The 24,697-nt window shown below is 33.1% G+C and overlaps 1 protein-coding gene, 2 long non-coding RNA genes and 1 pseudogene across 6 annotated transcripts; 2 read left to right on the top strand and 2 right to left on the bottom strand.

Moving 5' to 3' along the window:
• The window catches only part of LOC134260238 (nuclear pore complex protein Nup133-like), a 115,551-nt pseudogene that overhangs the window by 1,975 nt on the left and 88,879 nt on the right, over positions 1-24,697 (bottom strand).
• Positions 437-4,581, top strand: LOC134260246 (uncharacterized). Of its 3 annotated transcripts, none has more exons than XR_009990500.1 (6): positions 437-547; positions 960-1,088; positions 1,241-1,327; positions 3,428-3,506; positions 4,331-4,414; positions 4,514-4,581. It is a non-coding gene; the product is annotated as an uncharacterized LOC134260246 (long non-coding RNA). The 3 variants fall into 3 exon arrangements; XR_009990501.1 differs by having other exon boundaries at positions 437-783; XR_009990502.1 differs by lacking the exon at positions 1,241-1,327.
• Positions 17,826-18,679, bottom strand: LOC134260247 (uncharacterized). Of its 2 annotated transcripts, none has more exons than XR_009990504.1 (3): positions 18,528-18,545; positions 18,150-18,206; positions 17,826-17,904 (listed from the first exon to the last, which is right to left on the bottom strand). It is a non-coding gene; the product is annotated as an uncharacterized LOC134260247 (long non-coding RNA). The 2 variants fall into 2 exon arrangements; XR_009990503.1 differs by lacking the exon at positions 18,528-18,545 and adding an exon at positions 18,657-18,679 and having other exon boundaries at positions 17,832-17,904.
• LOC134260241 (E3 ubiquitin-protein ligase TRIM71-like) lies at positions 21,173-23,690 on the top strand. Its single transcript, XM_062742815.1, has 2 exons — positions 21,173-21,195; positions 21,764-23,690. The coding sequence occupies exon 2, from the start codon at positions 21,779-21,781 to the stop codon at positions 23,474-23,476; it is 1,698 nt and encodes a 565-aa protein (XP_062598799.1). The 5' UTR covers positions 21,173-21,195; positions 21,764-21,778; the 3' UTR covers positions 23,477-23,690.

Genomic DNA, 24,697 nt, shown 5'->3' with positions numbered 1-24,697 from the left:
TTACATTTTAGATAAATCATAAATTAAAATCATAATAGACTAAGTTCAGCTATTCCATTAATTTCTGGGTTACATATTTTGGACTGGGTATACCATTCGTAGACACCCCCCCCCCTCCCGGCCTAGAGAGAAAGTTGTGGCCTGCTTTAAAGTCTAATATAAATTACACAAAATTTATTTTATGTTAATTTTAAGCAAATGTACTTCAAGTAAAAAAAAATTAAAAAACATATATATCAAGATGAATTTGAATGTATACAAATAGGCCTATTTATTTACAATCTTGAATGTAGATAATCATTTCTTGTAGACGCTCGCATAAAAAAGAAGGATGTCTACTCTGTTACTCTGCACCCCACCCTCTTCAAATCTTCAAAAATATTTTACTTTTTTAAAACTAAATTTATCAAGTGGAAACAAAAATTATTGTAAATTTTAAACCGTTTTCATTTGGTTTATTCCGGACCGGTTTTGGTTTATATCGGATGGAAGTGTACGTCACATTTGACGTCATTGCTGCAGCAGAAGTCTTGGGTGTTGGAAAAGGGTAAGTGCTCTCAGATATTTTTTGAAGACTTTTGGCCTAGTTCATGGTGTTAAAATCATTTCATTACGGTTACAGAGAAGCGAATAAACTTTGTGTATAGCGCAGCATTCCTATCAACAAGTACAGGTGCAGTTCATAAAAGCCGAACCTGCCTTACCTGGTGATCAAATAAAAAAAAGTGGATTTGTTTATGATAAATGAAAAACCATACGGATCCAGCATTACCAATTTTTCATGTAAATTTGTTTTCCTTTGGGCAATAATTATGCTGACATACATTGTATTATACAACGATCTCGATATGAAAGTGAAAGTAGAAACTTTGTGTAGCAGTTCAAGTAAAATGTTATGTTCAGATCGCTATCCATACGGCTCTTTCGTCAATTTAATGAAAACTTTTTGTATTTATTAGGCCTATGTATTGAGCAACCTAAGTTCAGCGTCCCAGTGCCGTTTTTATTCAAAGCCGATTTGAGTGATGATTGAACAAAGTTATTGACCCAATGCCGATTTTAGTAGCGATTGTGTGATTACAAATCAGGTACATACAATAATAATCATAGTGATTACCAGTAATGAAGTAATGACTATTCAAGGAAAGAATATTTCCTGAGAAAATTCTTTTTGTACTTGTATCTAAATTCATGATTTAATGGCTTTTTAAAAAATATATCCAACTCTTTTTTTTCACAGAGCAATATTCCAGCACATTTTCTGGCCATAAGACAACAAAATATCTACATGTTGGGGATAAATTTTCATCTAAAACAGACATACAAGGTACTACTTTATGCGTTCATGATTTACAATTGTCAAAAGAACAATAAGAAAAACAAGAGGCCCATGGGCCACATCGCTCACCTGAGTAACTTGGGTGATGCAGATCTTTTTAAAAGGTTTGTTCTATATATATTTCTATGTAAAACTTGGATTCCCTATTGTGGCCCCGCCCTACGCCCGAAGGTCATGATTTTAACAATTTAATATCTACACTACCCAAGGATGCTTCCACATAAGTTTCAGCTTTCCTGGCCAAGTGGTTCTTGAGAAGAAGATTTTTAAAGATTTGTTCTATATATTTCTATGTAAAACTTGGATTCCCTATTGTGGCCCCGCCCTACCCCCGGGGGTCATGATTTTTACAATTTAATATCTACACTACCCAAGGATGCTTCCACTTAAGTTTCAGCTTTCCTGGCCAAGTGGTTCTTGAGAAGAAGATTTTTAAAAAATTTGTTCTATATATTTCTATGTAAAATTTAGATTCCCTATTGTGGCCCCGCCCTACCCCCGGGGGTCATGATTTTAACAATTTAATATCTACACTACCTAAGGATGCTCCCACATAAGTTTCAGCTTTCCTGGCCCAGAGGTTCTTGAGAAGAAGTTTTTTAAAGATTTATTCTATATATTTCTAGGTTAAACTTGGATTCCCTATTGTGGCCCCGCCCTACCCCCGGGGGTCATGATTTTAACAATTTAATATCTACACTACCCAAGGATACTTCCACATAAGTTTCAGCTTTCCTGGCCCAGTGGTTCTTGAGAAGAAGATTTTTAAAGATTTGTTCTATATATATCTATGTAAAAATTGGATTCACTATTGTGGCCTCGCCCTACCCCTGGGGGGTCATGATTTTAACAATTTAATATCTACACTACCCAAGGATGCTTCCACATAAGTTTCAGCTTTCCTGGCCAAGTGGTTCTTGAGAAGAAGATTTTCAAAGATTTGTTCTATATATTTCTATGTAGAACTTGGATTCCCTATTGTGGCCCTATCCTACCCGAGGGTCATGATTTTTACAATTTAATATCTACACTACCCAAGGATGCTTCCACATAAGTTTCAGCTTTCCTGGCCCAGTGGTTCTTGAGAAGAAGATTTTTAAAGATTTGTTCTATATATTTCTATGTAAAACTTGGATTCCCTATTGTGGCCCCGCCCTACCCCTGGGGGTCATGATTTTTTCAATTTGATATCTACACTACCCAAGGATGCTTCCATATAAGTTTCAGCTTTCCTGGCCCAGTGGTTCTTGAGAAGAAGTTTTTTAAAGATTTGTTCTGTATATTTCTATGTAAAACTTGGATTCCCTATTGTGGCCCCGCCCTACCCCGGGGGTCATGATTTTTACAATTTAATATCTACACTACCCAAGGATGCTTCCACATAAGTTTCAACTTTCCTGGCCAAGTGGTTCTTGAGAAGAAGATTTTTAAAGATTTGTTCTATATATTTCTATGTAAAACTTGGATTCCCTATTGTGGCCCCGCCCTACCCCCGGGGGTCATGATTTTAACAATTTAATATCTACACTACCCCAGGATGCTCCCACATAAGTTTCAGCTTTTCTGGCCCAGTGGTTCTTGAGAAGAAGATTTTTTAATGACCCCACCCTATTTTCGTATTTTCTTGATTATCTCCCCTTGGAAGGGGTCTTGGCCCTTGATTTTTAGAATTTAAATTCCCCTTCACCTAAGGATGCTTTGTACCAAGTTAGGTTAAAATTGGCCCAGTGGTTCTTGAGAAGAAGTTGAAAATGTGAAAAGTTTACAGACGGACGGACGGACGGACAGACGGACGGACGGACGGACGGACGGACGACAGACGCCGGGTGATCAGAAAAGCTCACTTGAGCTTTCAGCTCAGGTGAGCTAAAAATGTGTGTATTCAGTTTCATGAAATTAAAATAAAATACTGAAAAAAAAAACTGAATTAAAAAAACTCCAACAAGTATCAGTTAATTCATTGATTATTTATATATCAATTAACATTTTTTTTTTTTTTTATCAACACTAGTAGAGAAACCACAGTCTGTGTTGCAGTTAATTACTCACATGATAAACTGTGTAAATTATTATTTGATATTTTTACAGGTGTAATATACAACCTGCCTTTTTCACCGTGAATACATTGAAGAACAGACACCATGACCCCAAGCTTGCTTCAAAATAGGTAAGTAAATAATCTGTTATGAACTAAAAACTTTTTTATATATTCTTCCCATGGAAGTTTTAGGATTATAATGTATTCAAAATGTCTGGTTTTTTTTAATTGTCTGGTTGTTTTGTAGTATTTATTTTTTGGTCAAGGGTTATACATTTGTATCTTGATCATTGTGAATTATGCCTATAGCATGTTTTGCAATCTGTATTTACTAATTAAACATTCCAAATTCAATTGTCAAAATTTTGAAAAAGTTATTGCTTAAGAAATAAGCTTAAGTTATCATTTTTGAACATATATCGGGATATAAATACAGGTTGGTCACGAGATTAAATTCCATAAAGCCCGAAGGCTTTTATGATGAATTTATATTCATAATTTATGTTTACATGATTGTGACTTTTAACGTGTGAAATGCATTATTTTTCAAACCCAACGGCATGTATGTTATTCACTGAACGCACGTCGACCTTTTATGATGTCACTGAGATATTACGTCGAACGATTATCTATACGCACATCTATGACCTCTTGACCCAGTACCTGCATGTCATTTATACAGTTATAGTTACGCATTGCTTTCAGTAGTGTTATATAAAGGCTAACATTTGCAAATGTAAATATTATTGCTTCAAAGCTCACCTGTGCCTAAGACTAGAATGAGCTTTTTGGATTGAAGTCTTTCCCTTGTCTGTCGTAATCGTTGTCATCGTTACCTTTTCACAATTTCATCTGTTATTTAGTTTCAAATCACATTACATATACCTTAATTACTTGCAGTGTTTTATTTTTGTATTTCCAAGAGCTCAATCAACAGAAACTTTACATTGTAGGCTCCACCCGTGCCTTAACATGAGAAGTTTTCAAACCGTTTGACCATTATCGAAGGGGCTGAAGAAATTTCTTAAGTGCTCAAGGTAATTTCTTTTTTTGTAACATATTTTAATTAATAATACATTTAATCATCATGACATTGGGACTTCTTGATTACTGAATCATTTTCTTCATCATTTCAGAAGCTATGCAGTCACTGTCAGGGATACAAAGCCAGAATTGTGTAAAAATTTGAAAAATAAATACAGGATTAATGCTTACAATTTTGATTTAATTTCTTATTGTTTGCTTAAGGCATTTAAGGCCAAGTTTAATATTAGGTTCACATCGCAATCCAAAGAAATACCAATTATTAATAGGAAAATGTAAGGAAAGAAATAAAATTAACATATGCTCAACATATGTTCAACATATGAACACAAACATATGTTCATCATATGATCATACAAAACATATGAATAACATATGTTAAACATATAATCAACATATGTTTAGAAACGTATGTTTAACATATGTTGCTCGTTTTTTATGGCGAACATATGTTTCGGAACATATGTTAAACGTATGTTAAACATATGTTCAACATACGTTGCAATTTTACCTGTGTACTTTGTAGTTTCTGAAAAGTGCTGCTGCTTTGAATAGAATTCGCGTTTTGATAGATAAATTTTCAAGTAAATAGGCCAATGTAAAAAAATATTAGACTTTTACCAAATATTTTGTGTACTTATGAAATCACGCCCTCAATTCAAAGAGAGCAGCAGCACTTTTCAAGTTAAGAATAATATCCTCTATCTATATTCAAAAAATGATTAAGATCTATGCAGTGTATGCCCTTGCGAAAGTACGATTTTATGGTACATCACGATGTAAAATATATGTAACCTGTACATAAAAACACAACATAATTTATAAAATACATTCTCTGGAAAGTTAATCAATAATCGCACTAAACAAAGGATCTACATTGGTATAAATCGACTATTTAAAACCTGTAAATAATATTCCGTTTTATTATAAAACGCATTTTTCATTGTTAAAAAAATTCCTCAATCTGCCTCTCAAAGTACATGAAATACGTCATGTTTACCAAAATGACGTCATATATACAAGTTCATCGCAATCACTGCTTTGTTCAAAACCAGCTGTACGGGATTTACCTAGCAACTTTTTTTAATGCATTGATAAGTTTAATTGTTTTTTATTATTCTAATACAGTTAAAAGTTGCAAATTATTTCATTTTCAGGTAATATTATGATAAATACATAAAAGTCATATTTTTTGTGTGACGTCACAGTAAACTTTTCCCGTATAAATTAGGCCCCGCCCCCTAATTCAAGCCTTAACAATGCTGCGTTACAGGTATCATGATTCTATAGTTCTACCTGAGCCCTTACCTGTCTCTAAGAATAGACTGGGCCCAAATGTGCATCCTCAGACTTTCATAGTCTATTGATGGGTCAGTCTGAAAGAAAATAAATGCTGAAAACTCTGGGGTTTAATATAGTCTTCAATAAAAAATTAAAGGCACAATTCTTATCCATATTTGAATATCTCTGTTCTTATATTTTCAGAGGTATTCAAAAAATACATTAAACTGGAAAAGGAAGCTATCTGTTCTTAAAATCTATCTTCTACAAAAAAATTGAATCTTCTGAGACATTAATAAGTAAAGATACCCCCGTCTGTTGTTTATTTATTGCTCAAATTCCTATGTACATGTGCATTTAATTAACTTTTTTTTATTATACTCACATTTTTATACATTTACCTTGTCTATGTATTGTAAGAGATCCAGAGCTTTCTTGAAGTCATATTCCGTGGCATCAATGTTTGTTCCTGAGATGTATAACTGGAAAAAAAATAAATAATACAATAAAATTTACAATATAAGCATTTAAAGGCAAGAGAATACTAAATGTTTTGTACAATTTTTCTTTATGGTCTACAATCAATAGAGACAGAAATTAAGGTGGAAGTCCCCACCGATACACACCTCTATCAGCTGTACAGGGGAGAGAACTCTCATATTGTTTGGCTCCATGCCAAGGTTCTACAAGAAAACTGATTTTTGTTAAAATTTACTATTTCATTATTCCAATTTTTGTTAAATTGGATTTGTGAGTTAATTGATATAAGATGAACATAAATAGGTGAAGATAAAAACATAATGTTATAAAACAATAGTTAATATATAAGTTAACCTCTATGACAAGGGCAGGTAACTGCTGCTGATGGGCAATTAATTCTTGTTCTTCATTGATGTCTGAAATTAACAAAAAGTAAAATAAATTTAAACATAAATCCTGTACAATAGTGTACAGTAAATACATCATTTTATACTTCAGGCAAAGAAAGCAAAAGAAGAAAATGTTTTTTTTCTGTGTCAGAATTCTTTAGTATCTAAGGACCATTCAAAAATAATTTCAACCGAGCTAGTTTTTTGGTTGCTATATTAATTTGTAAATGGACTACAATGGCTGGAACGTTATTGTTGACAACTTACACGAACGATCGCGTAACACGAACGCCGCACGATTAACGCACAATTAAACCTGTTACACGAACGATCTTTCACGTTCTTGATTCTACACGTTATACGATCTTGCACGATTGTTAACGCAAACGCACGTTTTTTCACTCAAAATAGTTCAAAATATTTAGGAATTAATATTTTCAAAACGAAATAAAGCTTAATACTTATTTAAGATTTCAAAGAATTATTAATATTATTTCATAGACTTTGAAAAAAAAAAACGGAAAATGATATTTCTGTAACTAAATATATGCAAGACTGAATATTTCAGATTAAAAATAGTTATTTTTAAGGTAATTCTCCGTCAAAGAAAACGGATTTTGTTCGTTTTATTAGATTAGACGATATACATGTATGTGGGTCGTATAATTTGATTAAATTGGATATCATGATATGCAGAAAGGAGGATACGATTCAACAAAAATGGCAGCATTGAATGACTTAATTTATAATTACAAATTTTATCCTTATGATTCCATTTATTCAATGTGTGATAAACTTGCCAATTATTCAACTTTTTATTTGCAGAAATTTAAATTTATTAGTTTCAAATAAGCTCAAGAGATAAACACAGATAATCAAAACTCCCGAAAATCATGCCGTGTGCATGTATATTTGTCGACTAACTATACTATGTAGCAATGTAAGCATTGAGAAATGTTTATTTCTTTGTAAAAAAAAAATATTTATTTTCAATGAATTGATTTCGAGATTATCTTGAACACAATAAGAAATAAATAATAACTAAATCAGATTTTTCAGAAAGGCGTAAGAGATCTAAGTACGGTTTAACACAATATCAATCGGCTTATTTGACGAGGACTTAATATTGTACGACTTACTATATTGCTTGTTTACGAGCGATAATTAGTTCGTTCTGCATTCTATTATGTAAATTGCACTTTTTCATTTTATTTTGATTTTATATAATTTATTAAGAAAAACAAACAAGGGAAATGCATATTTTAGAAATAACATTCTGATAAAAACTTACAAAACGAAATTTACACGATTCTAAAAGCACGATCTCGCACGATTAAAAACGCACACGATTGAGTCTGATACACTAACGAACTTAAATGAACGTTCACTCACTATACACGAACGATTCTGCACGATTGGTTTGTCAACAATAACGTTCCAGCCACTGTAAAATGCAACTTTTTAATAAGTAAATTACTGTACATTTTAATAACAATGTTATTATTTTTTTTTGGTAAACAATAGCAACCTCTTCCTGATATTATAACATAATATTATAATAGAAATTAGAGCATACGACTTCATCAAAGGTTCTTAAAGGTTCGTTTCATGAATTAAATGTTTTACTGAACCCATGTGGTAAGAATAATGTCTTATACACTTAATTTAAAATACGAACCTCCATTATCTGACTATTAATACCTACCTAGTACATGTATGTTATTGTCTATATCTCCATTATCTGACTACTAATACCTACCTAGTACGTGTATGTTATTGTCTATATCTCCATTATCTGACTACTAATACCTACCTAGTATGTTATTGTCTATATCTCCATTATCTGACTACTAATACCTACCTAGTATGTTGCTGTCTATTTCTCCATTATCTGGGTCAGCTGCTAGTCCGGCCAATTTACTTAGACTTAACAGTGTCTACAAAACAAAACGTACGACTACTCAGTCAGTCAGGGACATAAACACATAACTGAGGTGTTATACTGACAAATTCGATAATGTTCTTAAGCAATCTTCTACACAATACATAATATTAATAATTTTATTATATAATTAAACACTTACCTGTCCAGAAGAAAATTCAACTTTAGATTACATGATTAAAAAGCATGATAGCATCTAAATGAAAAGTCCATCTTTCTTTCAGTTTATTATTAAACACTCTTGTTTATTCAAGAAAAAAAGGAGGAGGATCAAAAGAGAAGTATTCCTGACTTAATAAGATACATGTACCAACTAAATGTTTTATTAACCACAAAACCTACACAGTCAAAATATAAATGAAGTGTTTTGCTAATAAATTTGATAATGTATATATACATGTACATGTAAAAATAAAAAGATCAAACAACATTTGTCTTCAGCAATTTTTAAGCAATACTTGTGCATTCACATTTAATTGTAACAATACCTGTCCAAAGAAAATTAAACTAGTTAACATTGTCTACAAGTTTATAAAGCATGATAGCATCTACAAATGACAAGTCCATCTTCCTTTCATTATTTATTATCATTGTTTATTATAAGCACATTGTTGTTAATTGAAGAGGTAGAGAAAACATTTCCTTTTTTCATAAGAGAACAGGTTTTAATGAGTAATAAGATATCAAATAAATGAATTATTATCAACAAAACCTGACCTTTTTCTTTGCCAGAGAGCCCTGCTCCATTTTGCCCAACTCTAAAAGAGTGGTGTGGGCCTGAAAATAAAAAAAAATACTAGATCAAACTTTCCATAAACACACAATGACATACTGATGCACTGTTAGGGCAAAGGGAAGGATATGGAAATAACGAACAGCACTCAATCTCAACGTCCATTAAACAAATAAACAAAATAAGAGCAGAGCAAACACGGACCTCCGAAACATCAGAGGTGGGATCAGCAAAACATTGCTAAGATTTAACCCCTAGGTCATATGAGGTAAAAACAAATATTGGATACTCCGTAAAATCTGCTGAAAAACCAACCTATCTAATGATTTGGCAAAGGTTACAATTTGTTTATGCTTTTAAGCAGGTCAAATTCCAGGATTAATTTAATGGATTCAAATGGGTTTCTTTGAATTCAAAGGTAATCGGATGTCCAGATGTGATTTACCTTAGAGAAGTTGTTGGTCTGTATATTATGGAGCCAGCTTAGAGATTTAATGTCCTCCTTTTGTAGAAATCTATCCAGTTCTCTCTGTTGACTGACTGGTAAAGCCAGGAGCTTTCCTCTCTTACCTGAACATACAAACATTAACAAATCACATACATGTGAAATTTTATAAAAATCAAATATGTATAAATAACTTCTTACATGTTCAGGTTTTATATTTATTCGTTAGGATTATGCTACCTACCTTCTTTCATGTACCATGTGTATAGGAAATTTGCAAAACCCTGAAAAAATAAATATTTCAATTAATTATTTTCAATAATTGTTACCATTCTTCATTATATCTAAAACTCTTTACTCTCAAACTCCATTAAAATAAATTGAAAATTATTTTTATTAATTGCATGAAACATCTGTATGTGTAGATAGAAAATGTGTACCTTGCGAGAGAACTGATGTAGATATTTCTGTATCCTGTCTATTTATAGACATACTGTAAACCAACTTATTCGCGCAAGAGAAATTTTTTTCTCGAGATTCGCTAAAGCTTTGTCATCGTGAATATATCTCGTCGCGAACAGGTCCTTAAAGTCTTTTTTTTTTTAATTAAAAACAGTTCCGAAAACGGCTTGATCGCGAAAATTTATTGTTGCGAACTAGTTTACTCCTGGTAAATGGAGAAAAAAAGTTGTCGCGAAAAAAATTTGTTTACAGTACCTTGTCAGAGAACTGATGTAGATATTTCTCTATCCTGTCTATTTATAGACATACCTTGTCAGAGAACTGATGTAGATAATTCTCTATCCTGTCTATTTATAGACATACCTTGTCAGAGAACTGATGTAGATATTTCTCTATCCTGTCTATTTATAGACATACCTTGTCAGAGAACTGATGTAGATATTTCTCTATCCTATCTGTGTTGTGTGATAACTCACACAGTTGAATCAGGATTTCAAAGTCACAATATTTCTCGGCTAGGGACCTGCTAACTTACTGCTTCCCCTCCACTGTCAACAAAGAATGGTTAATCGAGTAATTATTATGAAAATAAACCATGCAGTGATCAAGTTCCAATTAGTTAAACTTTTATAGAAACAGTAATACTTTATGAAATACAAGAATGATATACATTTCTCTTGACTCATCAGTAGTTTATAAATAATAGACAAATTAATATGTAAATAGAATTGCATTTATACTTTAAAAATTCTACTTTTAAATTATTTATAGATAAGGATGAAATAAAATTTTCTGATTTGTAAATATTTCTCTATTATTTCAGTAAGTTTTATATTTCTGATCATTCTCTTTTTACAGACATACATGTACTCTACTCTTCACTCCATATAACAATAAGAACTTACTGAGAGGCATAATCAGCTGTTGTCTGTCCTGTTCGTACCGTCGCTGTAGTTCGTTGAAGTGCTGTCGTCTACTGACGTTATTTTCTAGCGACTCTAACTGACTGACGTAACCGTCCAGGACGATATCAGCGATGGCGGCCAGCTGCTGGTAAATCCTCTCCTGACCTTCAGGGTCACGGAGTTCAGGGATCACGACCTCTATTGTCTTACTGAACTAAAAATAGACAGTCATTTAATAAACACTAATCACCACCTCTTCATTTATAAAATAAAATAAATAAAAAGAACTAAATGAATCACGATTCTACCATCTTACTGAACTAAGATAACCCAGAGACTAATGCTAAACAATAAACACTACCTCTATCGTCTTATGAACTAAAATAAATATAGTAGACATTTTCTCACTCAGTAGGTGAATATCAATTTCTTTTCTATCAATTTCTTTTTAAGGATCCCTCAATAGAGCATTTAAAAGTTGTGTGACTTTTTTGTAAAAAATTAATTATGTAAACCGTATTAAACCTGTTTAACAAGGAATGTCCTGATCCCATGATCTCCTCCTGTAGATGTCCAGGGTATGTATTCTGGGACGTCCCCTTGAGGGGCCTCACATTCATACATTGTAGATTTGGTCTGACGATACTGTAGGGCTTTATGTAACATTTCCTGTAAATTAAACACAACAGATAAACAGCATATTCATGTCTCTATATTTTAAATTAAAGTTATTTTAATCTTCTCAAAAAGATGTGATGGGGTCTAATAGTAGGGTAACTTAAAAACATGGTGCGTTGATAGACAAAAAATCCCATGTTTTCAGGTGTTATGAAAATTTAATAAAAGATGTACAGAAATATACATTGTACATGAATACCGCAAAAATAATATGGGGCAAACTAGATTCTATCAATATTTACCTGTAATATTGTGTTGACTGATGTAATGACGGTGAGAATCTCAAACCGTGACGTCAGCCATCAGTACTTCCTCCTGATACGCCAACAAACACTCGACTACTTCCTGTATCCTTGACACCTGTAACAGGTAACACACAAATAGAAAATCACCAAACGATAAACAGGTAACACACAAATAGAAAATAACGAAACACGCCCACTTCTCTATAAAATAAGTCTAGTGTGAGGTTTAGTACATACCTCTCTGTAAAGCAACTCTTGTGGTGTCAGATTTAATACATTTATATACCTCTCTATAAAATAAGTCCTTTAGGGTCAGATTTAGTACATACCTCTCTATAAAATAAGTCCTGTGGGGTCAGGTTTAGGGAAATGTTGACGTCTCGTCTCATCTCCAACACTTTCTTTATGGCAGCATCCACTATACCAGTAAACCTATAGAGGTATTTGTATTCCGTCAATTAACTCATATAAAGCACACATTATTTTTGCTAAGTAACTTCTTTAAGATATTGGTATAACATAAAGAAGGTTTCAATTTGTGGCATTAAAAAGTCACATGTCTTTTTATAGATACATGAAACTCCCTCATGGTTCATAAATTATGTGTCTATGACACATACTATGAAGTATTATTGATACTTACTCCCCGTGTAATTGCTGTTTTGCAATGGCGGCCTGTACTTTTTCTGCATGTTGACACATCACATGTCTATACAGAATGATACTCATACTTACTACATGTCTATTTATAGATACCTACTCCCCATGTAATTGGCGTAATGCAATGGCGGCCTGTACTTTTTCTGCGTGTTCACACATCACATGTCTTGTCAACATCCGTGTGTCCCGTATGGTTACTAGATTCAACTGCAATTCATAAGAATTCATTCTTTAGATAAAAAAGTAAGGAACCCCTATACTTAGTTGTTATAACATCATCTTTTGTTGAAAATGGCATAAAATACAAAGAAAGTCAACTACCTCATGGCAAAAAAAGTTTTCCCTAAATACTTTAATTAATTTAACTTTAAACCTATGGTAACAATAACTCTCCAATCTGACCTTGTATCCCCTGACACTCGCCTGTTCCCCTGACCCTCACCTGTTCCCAGAGACTCATCTTTATGAGGAAGTTGATGACGTACTCGTGAGCGCGGAGTTTATCTGTCAGCTGATTGATGATGATTAGTGAAGTGGTGCTACTGGTAGCATCTACAATCAATAAATGATTATCAAGTTTCTGATAAAGACCACCATGAATCAATAATTCTTTGTACTAATAAATGGATGTTAATCTCTCATCAATATAAAAGGCAAAGATCCCATACGAGCTTCACGTTTGCCCTTTGACGTCTCACCTTGTCTAACACTCCGCCCAGCGTGGATCAGACAAAAAATCATCCACGAGATCTCTGTCAAGGGAGACAACTATCTGATCTAAATCTGTGGACACTTCATCAGGGGGAAATATACATTGTACAATGGTTGACTGGGCTGCAGCCTATAGATATAATACATGTACACATTGAAGCTTGAGAATGATATAACACAAGCATTCTCAATTTAACACAAATGTCTATTGTAAAAGTAAAAAAAATTAGTGAACTGAAATTAACACTTTTATACGTCATTTGAAACATGAAAGTGTACTGTTATTAAAAATCGCAATTTGATTTACATACTTCATGCATTGTTTTGTTGGCCTCCTTCGAAATAAAAGCGGTTGGAGGGCTAATTTTACACCAAGATATTTGCGTGATGTTGAAAAGCCATATTTGGAAACAAAGACTTTTTTTACAAATACAAAATTAATATAATACACATCAAATTTTGTTACACAAATAAACATTCATGAAACGTTTAAGCACATTTGTAAAAGGGGTGTACAATCTTTGATTCAATTATTAGTAAAAATAAAAAGGACATAATTTTCATTTAAATGAAATCATTTTCTTTTTATTTTAACATTTTAGAATTCTTTAACTTAATAATGATAATATTCCCTAAAATGCTACATTAATTTATTCTTTATTATATGCCCAGAGAAATGCACATTATTTAAAATATTAAAAAGTTAAATATTTTTGCCATTACCTTTTACGAAGTGTTTGTTTATATAACGTAAATATCGCACATAGATATCATAAAAAAATAAAAGTATATTCGGGGGGAAAATGATAATAATTTCAAATTATTGAATTTTATGAATTTTCTAATCTGTGTTATTTAAAAGGGTTGAATTGAAAATTCAAGTTATAAATGATTTATCTATAGATGACTCATGTAATTCAGACCCCCCTTCCACCATTTAATCTGTTGATTATTTCAAATGCAGTCATTCACATAGCATCGTTTTTGAAAGTGTATGTGTGTGTGTTGGGGGGAGCATTTAAAAAATTTTTTTTACTTACCTGGAAAGTTGACAAGGCAAAAAAACACAGCAGGGTATTCTTGCTCAAAGTCGAAAATCCTAGAGGGGGGAGGCGAACTTTTTTCAATGCCAACTACATTCAGTACCAATTATTACAATATATTTTCCTTACATCACTATTCGTGGGGGTGGGGGAAACTAGCCTTTCACTGAACATTTACTGAAGTTGAAGTAAGGCTGGAGAAAAAAGGGGGGCAGGGTGGGACTTTGTTGTAACATACCAGAAATGCTTAATTGTTTGTGAAAATTTTATCGTCAAATCTCAAAAATAAAACAAAGATCGCCCACCATAATAAAAAGTTTGTCAATAATTACTTTGCACATCACATGTGCTCTATAAGCAATATACATGTCTACGTTCATATAACGTAAATTGAAACAGTACCATTAAAGCATGACGCATACCTCATAAATCATATGTCTATGAACAATGCAAATGGGAAAATTAGGTGCAAATTTCATACATGTTAATAAATGTATTTCTTGCAAAGCAAAAAAAATGGAAATGGATTTAATTTCAACCAGTATCTTGACACACAACACCAACAGCCGTTTTTCTTTTTTAACCCGATGTAGAACACCCCCCCCCCCCCCCTGCATGCAACGCAGTGCCTATTTTCTGGAATTATATTTCCTACAGAAATGATATATTTTTCTTCAAAATATTTAGCTTGGTATACAATTCTAGTGTATATAACCATTTTTTTAAAGTTGATCATTATCAGTTCAAACAAACAGCAAAATACAGACTCGAAGAAAGTTTTGTTTCAGATTTACGTTCCGAATGATAACGTGCATTACACTTGAAACTATGCAATATTAACCAATTACTCAAAATGGAAAGATTCAATCATTAAACCACGATTCTACTTGTGAATAATATCATGTCAATTCAATTTTCAAATCACACGGATGCACAATATATTGAGTAAAAATGTTCACCTTTGCATGTGCACTTCCATTCGCATTTCTGCACTCTTGTTACAGAAAAAATGAAATTTTAAGAAACAGTTTATATTTCTTCATGTTCTTAGTATTTACATCATAAAGATTCACTCGCAAATCTATTCAAACAGCTTTAGAAATTAATACTTATTTACTTTAAAACATGGTAACGTAAATATCGGTAACCTAAATATCTTTCTGAGATTTATCGTAACTTTTAATGCCATTGTTCAATTATTCCACTGTTAATTAAAGGCATATTCTAGTGCTTGAGTGTAAGGCAGTTTGGCCCATAGGGGACAGTGTAGTTCTCTTACTTAAATTGTGAATAAATACTAACACGTAAATATCGTTGAATTTTTTAACCATTGGACTTATGCTATGGGGGCTATTGTTCATAAACACACATAAACAGTGTCTTTTTTACCTTTCCATGCAATAGAAAGGGTGCTCATGATGTTAAAAAGTTACAACTTATCCTATTGAGTTAGTTCATCATTCCTTCCAGTGAATTTCCAAATTTTAATAATTCTGCGGTGACATCAAAATTTGATAAATATATTAAAGTGGCACAGTGACGCACAAAGGGAAAAGTTGGCAAATGTAGAATTTTCGCATGACCTCTGTAAATTTTGTTCAATTCCTTAAAGTATTAGGTTTCAGAAAATTACAGGTTTCAGAACCTAAAAATTAAATTTTTATGGGGAAAAATAAAAGTAAAAATAATTTCTGTCTGCCCCAGAACGAAAATATTGCAGTCGGAAGTTAAATACCCTGGTATTCTTCCTTATTTTACGCGTGCGCAGAAAAGTTATTGAATAAGTTTCCAATAGTTACCATGGTCTCAGGTATCAACGAAAAATAAGTAGACCAAAAATTTGATGTAATCTTTTTAAAAAGTTGTTAGAACATATTTCTCACCTTTGCATGCTCCAGTTGTATTTTGTTTACAAGTTTGAGCTAAAAATAAGAGTAGCGTGACCTTAACATATACGAAACAACGAAACGGTTAGATACAACCTTTGTTTTTCCGGCACTTATATTGTGCAGTCAATTCTTGCAGTTTAATTGTCTTATCTTCGCTATATACTGATAATTTTCGTGAAGTCTTTCTCTGTGGCATGCTACAATATCTTAAAATTAAGATATGATTTTGACTCACTGTGCCGCTTTAACATTTTTAAAAATCTGTGACATGCATATGTGTGAAGGGTTGATATTCAGAAAATATAAAAATGTAGGACAATCTTACTCAGAAAAAGATATGTTAATGATTTAAAAATTCTTTTTGGTTTAAAATAAAAACTACACGATGATCGGCGACAGTAACGTAAATATCAATTTCTGTTATAAAATGTGATTTTCTCCTATGACAATCATTCAAGTGGACAACAAACAATTGTTGTATTTTAATCAACAAAACAAAGGTTCAAAGATGGCAGAAAATAAAATTTATTTGAAATATTATATTACTTAAAACGCGGTACATTATTTAAAGCGAATTGAGACTATAAATTGAGAATGCGTGAACAAAGTCTGGAGAATAAAAATCTAAAGCATCATGGGTTTACCCTGAAGAGATGCTAGAGGCTTGGTACACTGATCATTATACCTTTTAATGCTCCAATCAAAACTATTACTAAAACCATCACAGTGTACAAATAAAGGTCCATGTATAAATAATAATATGCTTTGCTGATACTTATTATCATCTTTGCTCATTGACATAAAACAACAATTTAATGTTATATAACAACATATCCACTTACAATGTTTCCCCTCATGGTGGCAATAAACGCGGACTTGAGTCGGGCCGTTCTGTCTTCACTCATAGACAATTCCTGCATTTTAGCATGGCTGGCCGTCAATACAGACTACAAAGACACAGACAATTAGCTGGGCCGCAGCAAAACACTTCACATTATATATAATTAAAGTTGAAATTTTTGTAAAAATGCAGAATTTTAAGTAAAAATTGCAATTTATGTGGAATAAAAGATATGCATTGGGATTATTATTTCTGATATGATAAAGAACTCAGGAAATTAATTGTTTTGTTGTTTATAAAAGTGAAAATAATTACCATGTCCATTGTGGTGAGATCTTGTGAAGGCTCCTCCATAATACTAAATAATGCAGAGAAATTTTCTTATTAATATAAAGAACAAGGTTTGGACATTTATTTTCAGTAATTCATGAGTGTCTAAAAATTAATTTTAACCCCCCCTTTCGATTTATAGCTATTTAAAAGATCTTAAAAATCAGACTTTTCAAACGGAATATATTTTTATTTTAATATCATCCTCTTGTAATCCATCTTTCCCAAGATAAAATCTGTTTATGAGGGGACTAGATTAGATCCTGGCAAATTACAAGTCCATGTGACATATGTAAATGCATTGAACTGAAACCCCTAGTGACTTATAGGTGCACCTGTACTAAATACTTTCAACTTAACCCCTGACCTGACTTCCTGTTTCTGTGGAGCACTGATGGAAAAAAGTCCCACACTGCCAGAGAAGAAAACTCCAACCCCATCACAAGATCCTACGAAAAAAAAATTACATAATATATTTTAGTTCATACATTTTTTTTAGTTTACAGTACCACTACATCTACATGTACATCAACTTTACATTTTTTTTAAAATAAAAACTTGTAACTTTGAAGAAAAAAGTCAATATCAATAAAAAATATTCTTTGAGGCAACTTTTATAGAGCTAGGCCTAAAGATTTTGGAGAAACATTAATGAGGTTTTTTTGTCTCAGATGAACTGATAACTCAGCCTTACCTGCCCCCAGGATGTGACCCCCAGGCTGCTGTAGATTTACTACCTCATTGGACGGACCTGAAATATCAAATATAGTCTCTTCTATCTTAACATGTCTATTTGTTAAGAGACAGGATTTGTTATAAGGATGTAAGTATCATGTAACAGCTAAGAAAAATATATGACTTTTGGTAAAATATAATTTTTTTTAAATTAAGCGTGATTGAAGTTTAACTTGAAACAATGCAACCTGTCAGTAAAAATTCAAGACATATTTTCATTAAACTTACTAGATATCAAGGTTGAAACAAACCTTGACATACTCCTGACATTTTATACATCAATCAATACACTGAATAATGAAGTCCACATGTCTGTATTGTGGAGTGATAACTTTACCTGGTACAAACAGAATCTAGTCCCTGTTATAGGATTAACTTACCTGGCACAAACAGAATCTGGTCCCTGTTATAGGATTAACTTACCTGGTACAAACAGAATCCGGTCCCTGTTATAGGATTAACTTACCTGGTACAAACAGAATCTGGTCCTTGTTATAGGATTAACTTACCTGGTACAAACAGAATCTTGTCCCTGTTATAGGATTAACTTACCTGGTACAAACAGAATCTGGACTCAGTTATAGGATTAACTTACCTGGTTTTAACAGAATCTGGTCCTTGTTATGGATTAACTTCCTGGTAAAAATGTCCTTGTTAAGGATTAAACACAAACAATTATGAATTTTTCTTTATTGATTAACTTACCTGGTACAAACAGAATCTGGACTCAGTTATAGGATTAACTTACCTGGTACAAACAGAATCTGGTCCCTGTTATAGGATTAACTTACCTGGTACAAACAGAATCTGGTCCCTGTTATAGATGTATGCAGTAGTGGTCGTAGGATCAGCTAATAACAGTTTATACTTCTGAAGGCTGTACTCAAAATCATCCTGTACAAACATAAGAAACAAAAGAGAACTTTACTTTTTCTGATTTATCTAGCACTGCAATAGATGCATTTCTTTTCCAGAAATGTGTATATAATTTCATTTGTTTTAAAAAGTTGTACTGCACAAATTAAACAAATAGAAGTTCAGAAATTCATATTTTTTTTTTCTTGTAACACCTCAAAACTTAAGTTTGTAAATCTACAATTTTAATTAGTAGATCACAACTAGAAATATGTCCATAGGACATGAATGCCCCGCCGAGGATATATCAGTAAAGCAACATGAAAATTTGTATGTGTTTAAAATTTGATCAGAATATCCAGAATAGTGATGCAGCTGAATTGCTTGTTTGGAAAATATAGGTCAAATCCACATCCTTTTCTGGTAGTGTCCATCCCTAGATGCATCATCCATGCAAGTTTGGTTCAGGTAGGGCTTATAGTTACTTGGAAATGAAAATATAGGTCAGATCCAGCATCCGAAGCAAGTCTGGTAGTGTCCATCCCAGATGCATCATCCATGTAAGTTTGGTTCAGGTAGGGCTTATAGTTACTTGGGAATGAAAATATAGGTCAGATCCAGCATCTGAAGCAAGTCTGGTAGTGTCCATCCCTAGATGCATCATCCATGCAAGTTTGGTTCAAGTAGGGCTTATAGTTCCTTAGGAATGGACCTGCTCTAAAAACTGTAACCTGGTCACTCATCTGGAAAATGTAGGTCAGATCCAGCATCTGAAGGTCTGGTACTCATGTCATCCCTAGATGCATCAAATGCAAGTTTGGTCCAAGTTTAACATTATAGTTCCTGGAATATTTCTGTTCCTAAAACTTTTACCTGGTCACTTCTTGAAAATGTCAGTCAGATCCAGCATCCGAAGCAAGTCTGGTAGTGTTCATCCCTAGATGAACCATAGCTCTCATCAATATCTATCAGCATATGAAGTTTGATGAAAATATCTTGGATAGTTTCTTTGAAACTTAGCTTTGAACAGAGCTAAACGCAAAGTGTGATGGAAGGACGGAATACAGAAGGATCAAACGTGACATGACAAACACTATATGCCCCGGCCATATTCATGGCGGGGCATAAAAAGTTTAGGTACATTCCTACGAAATGTCTTTATCAACATAGCTTTTTTTAAACAACATGTAAATTAGGGTTCTGTTGCTAAATAGAACAAGAAATGTTTTACCGAGTATGTGTCCTTATATTGCAAAATCATCAAGCTCTCTAACTCACTGGGAGTTCCGTTTACATCTGTATCCAAGAAAGCTAAAATAAACAAATCATGACTTTAACTTTAAGATAAATAACACAATATTCAACCATATGTGTTTTATATATAAATTTACATAAGCATATATTGATATATGTGCTTAATATCAATTAGAAAAAAACTTTTTTTCTGATATATCAAATATTGCAAGCCCTAGGTCAATATTTTCACATTGAATTTTCATGACAAGGAGCACACTGCGGATGTGACCTGTCAGCAGGGGATGCTCACTTCTCCATGGCACCTGATCCCGCCTCTGATGTTTTTGGAGGTCTGTGTTAACCCTGATTTGTATTGTTCATATGGACTTTGAGATTGAGTAATGTTCATTATTTCCATAATTCATACAGAAAATTTTCACAATCAATCTTAAATCCTGTAAATAAAAAATGTAATGTTTAAGATTGTTTGATATGAGTACATGTAACCCAGGTAATTTAATTCAAATTAGTACTCCAAGTTATAAATTAAACTATTTCTTTTGAGATAATGGCATCCAACTTTCATCCATTGTTGTTTGATGAACACTTTTTGTGCTGCTGGATAAAAAAAGGGGGGGCTGTATCAGTGATCAGTTTTCCTTAAATTTCTGATATCATGACATGCTGAGAGAATTTCATTACCGGTATTTTATTATCAATCTTTTAAAAATCAAATATTGAAAGGAGTAAAGCTTGTCATAGTAAACAAAGCAAAACACTGTGTTGAGATTTAAATCCCTGCTATATATAGACCAGGAAGTATAAATACCTGACAGGTAGATAATACAGGTAAACTTGTCATGTGACATAACAACACCCACTTTATCGGCAGCCATTACTGTCGTAGGAGTCAGGTTATGTTTATATAATAATTATTTATTTAACTTTTTGATATTTTGTTGAAAAATTTACCTAATAGTATATAGTTAACAATAAATACATGAAGATTATCATAGCAATTGATATTTAGCTATATATTTTTTTATAAAAATAATGGAAAAAAACTACCAAGGATTTTAAAGGTCAATGAATAAAGAATTCATAATTCTTCTCTGAGTTTTATGAAGTTTCTTAATGTGGACAACTCAGCTCCATCTCCCCATAATTCATAATTAAGTACAGGGAGAAGTGTTAATCAAAATAATTATGAAGCAAACAGTTTGCTTGATAATAGTCCTTGACAAAAGAAAATTCCAAAGATGCTATGTATTTGCAACACATGCATCAGACCAAACCCCAGCCTGGGGCATGAACCAAGTGAACAGAATTCTATATTTTACTGTTGGTCACAAATTTAAAATAAAAATAAAATAACATTAAAACTCTGTAATTGCAAAACAAATAACCCTAAAAATCAATTTAAAAAATGTTATGCTTTTCCTGCTGAGCTTTATTCTAAAGCCTAATTATTCTATACTTCAGAGTCAGAAGTAAACCATGGACCCCCGTACCAGTGCCCAGGACGTGATGCGATGTGACCTGTGTGAGACCGCTGTGGTACAGATGCACTGTGATACATGTCTTGTCAACCTGTGTAAGGCCTGTGTGGGAGAACACATGATATCTGATCAAACCATAAAACACGTAGTTGTCACATTTCAGTCTAGGAAATCTACTCCTCTCTACCCTGAATGTACAACTCATCTCAAAGAGCGATGTAAAATGTACTGTGATAAATGTGACATTCCTGTCTGTACAAAGTGTCTAGCATCTGATCAACACCTGGGTCACAAGTTATCAGAAATCTTAAAAGTTGTGGACAATAAAAAAGACAAAATCATCAAGGATCTAACCGAATTAAATGAAACAATTTACCCAACCTACCAGGACATTGCCTCTGATGTACAAAACACAATGAGTCAATTAGAAAAGAAATATGAAGATCTCTCAACAGCCATAACAAAACATGGAGAGGACTGGCACAGAGAAATTGACAAACTTGTCAAGAAACTTAAAGCTGAAGTTGATGAGATGAAAAACACACAGTTACAAACTCTACAGAAACATCTGGATGAAATAAACAAGACAATGTCTGACATCAAGGATGAAATCAATTCAGTGGAAACTGTCATAGATAGCAATGACTTGTCAAAACTGTTTAAAGTCACTTCAAATGTAAATATATACAGAAGCCTTCCACAAAAACCAGTACCAACTTTATCAAAATTCATTCCAGAAAAAATTCAAGAAGAAAAACTCGGTAAAATGTTTGGAACTTTATCATCAAGTTCTTTAACTTCAGATAAACATGGCTACAGCATGAAGACAACACAGAAATCACCAGAAGCTGGATCCTCTCCTCCAGTCAAACAGCTGCTTGATGAACCAGAGACTGTCACAACCATAAACACTGGATATACAGGTATATTTAATGGACTCTACAATGTTGCCTGTCTGAGTGATGAAGAAATCTGGACAAGTGGAGATAACAAAACCATGAAACTCTACAGCATTAATCAGGGATCACTACTCAAGTCAATCACAATCAAGTCATTGAGATCTAGAGGAATAGGAGACATAGCAGTGACAAAAAGTGGAGATCTAGTTTATAGTGATTACAATGATAGAACTGTGAACATTGTGAAGAATGAGATGATAGAGGAGGTGATCAGACTACAGAACTGGATACCTCACGGTGTCTGTAGTACCTCCTCTGGTGACCTCCTGGTTATTATGGACAGTGATGATCGGAAACAAACAAAAGTTGTCCATTACTCTGGCTTCACAGAGAAACAAACCATTCAGTTTGATGATAAAGGTAAACCTCTCTATTCATCTAGTGGATATATTACTGTGAACAGGAACCTGGATATCTGTGTGTCTGACTGGGAAGCTAAAGCAGTAGTGGTGGTCAATCAGGCCGGGAAACTGAGATTCAAGTACACTGGACATACTCCTGCTCCAAAGAACAAACCATTCAGTCCACGAGGAATCACCACAGACAGTCAGAGTCACATCCTTACAGCTGATTATTACAATGACTGTGTCCACATCATAGACCAGGATGGACAGTTCCTCCGTTACATAGACTGTGGACTGAGTTATCCCTGGGGACTGTGTACAGATACAAATGACAATCTGTTTGTTGCTCAGTGGAAGAACAGACAAGTGAAGAAAATCAAATACATGTGTTGATTTTAGGGCTGTGTATTGCTCAAATAAAACCTATATGACACAATACAATACAACTTAAAACCACTATGCAGTATATCAATTCTTTTTAATTAGTTGTATTTGAAAACTTCCTATAAAATAATTTAAAAAAAATGATCAGAATCTTATCAACAGAAAGTATTTGTAGTTAACATGGTTAAGTTGTTATATGATAGGATTGATGCATGAAGTAACATTACATAGTGTGAATTGATCAAATGTAAGGAACGACATTCATTTATGTACATGTATATGATGTCCTTTATTACTATGACCAAACAATGGCTGAAGAAACCATATTAGTTCTTAGAACCATCACTATGGGTGAACACAACCCATCCTGTAGACTATCATATAGCATGCTAGCATAACATTGCTTAATTTTGGATCCAAATGCAACCATTTTAGATACAACTTGGAACACTGAATGTCTGGTTTATATCATTTTTGTTAAACCACTTTGAGCAATTTCTGTATGGTCAAACATGGTAATTATGAAGTCAATGGGACCTACATGTATGAAATCACTTTGGTATATCTGTAATACATTATATCCATATAAGAAATTTGTTAAATTAAAATAGCTGCGGATCTAATAATATTTACATTTCTAATTTTTTTTCTCTGTGATATCTCTTTGAAAGTTGTCCGAGTTTATTTCTTGATAATTCTGCCGGAATGTAAACTACGCAGGTCGATAGGTCAGGAGGTAAGGAGGCCTAATACGCATGCAAATCTCGTGCGCATCTGTCTCTGTGACTGACGCTAATGAGGCCATATATGCATGTAAAGCTCGTGCGGCTGCCTTTGTGTTTGACGTCAGTGGGCGAGGACTATTGAAATTGGCATGGAAGTCCTCATGTGATTTAATATCTAAATTTTAAAGTTTAAATCTACAATTTTATTTCACAATGAAATGGAAATATAAGGAATCACTGTTTAGTTTTGAGAGTATGCCAGGGACATCAACAATAGTGGGAACATGGGATAATGTTTCCCACTATTGTTGATGCCCTGGCATACCCTCAAAACTAGACAGTGATTCCTTTATAAACTCGCTGTATCAGTTAATTTGCTATATCCCTGTTTTTCAAAACCTAGTTTTAATGATTTCATGATTAATATACAAATATGGACTCAATGTAGGTCAATGTGCATTTATAATGACTAGGGGTGCAACAAGAAAGCAATAATGTAGTTCAG

Source organism: Saccostrea cucullata, unplaced genomic scaffold, assembly GCF_032062105.1.
Source record: "Saccostrea cucullata isolate Sc308-1 unplaced genomic scaffold, CSIRO_AGI_Scuc_v1 ctg1376, whole genome shotgun sequence".
NCBI lineage: Eukaryota > Metazoa > Mollusca > Bivalvia > Ostreida > Ostreidae > Saccostrea > Saccostrea cuccullata.
The sequence above is the reverse complement of the archived record's forward strand: the minus strand, read 5'-3'. Positions and strand labels throughout refer to the sequence as shown.

Coding starts and splice junctions, on each gene's coding strand:
- LOC134260241 (XM_062742815.1), top strand. CDS start 21,779: ATGGACCCCCGTACCAGTGCCCAGGACGTGATGCGATGTGACCTGTGT.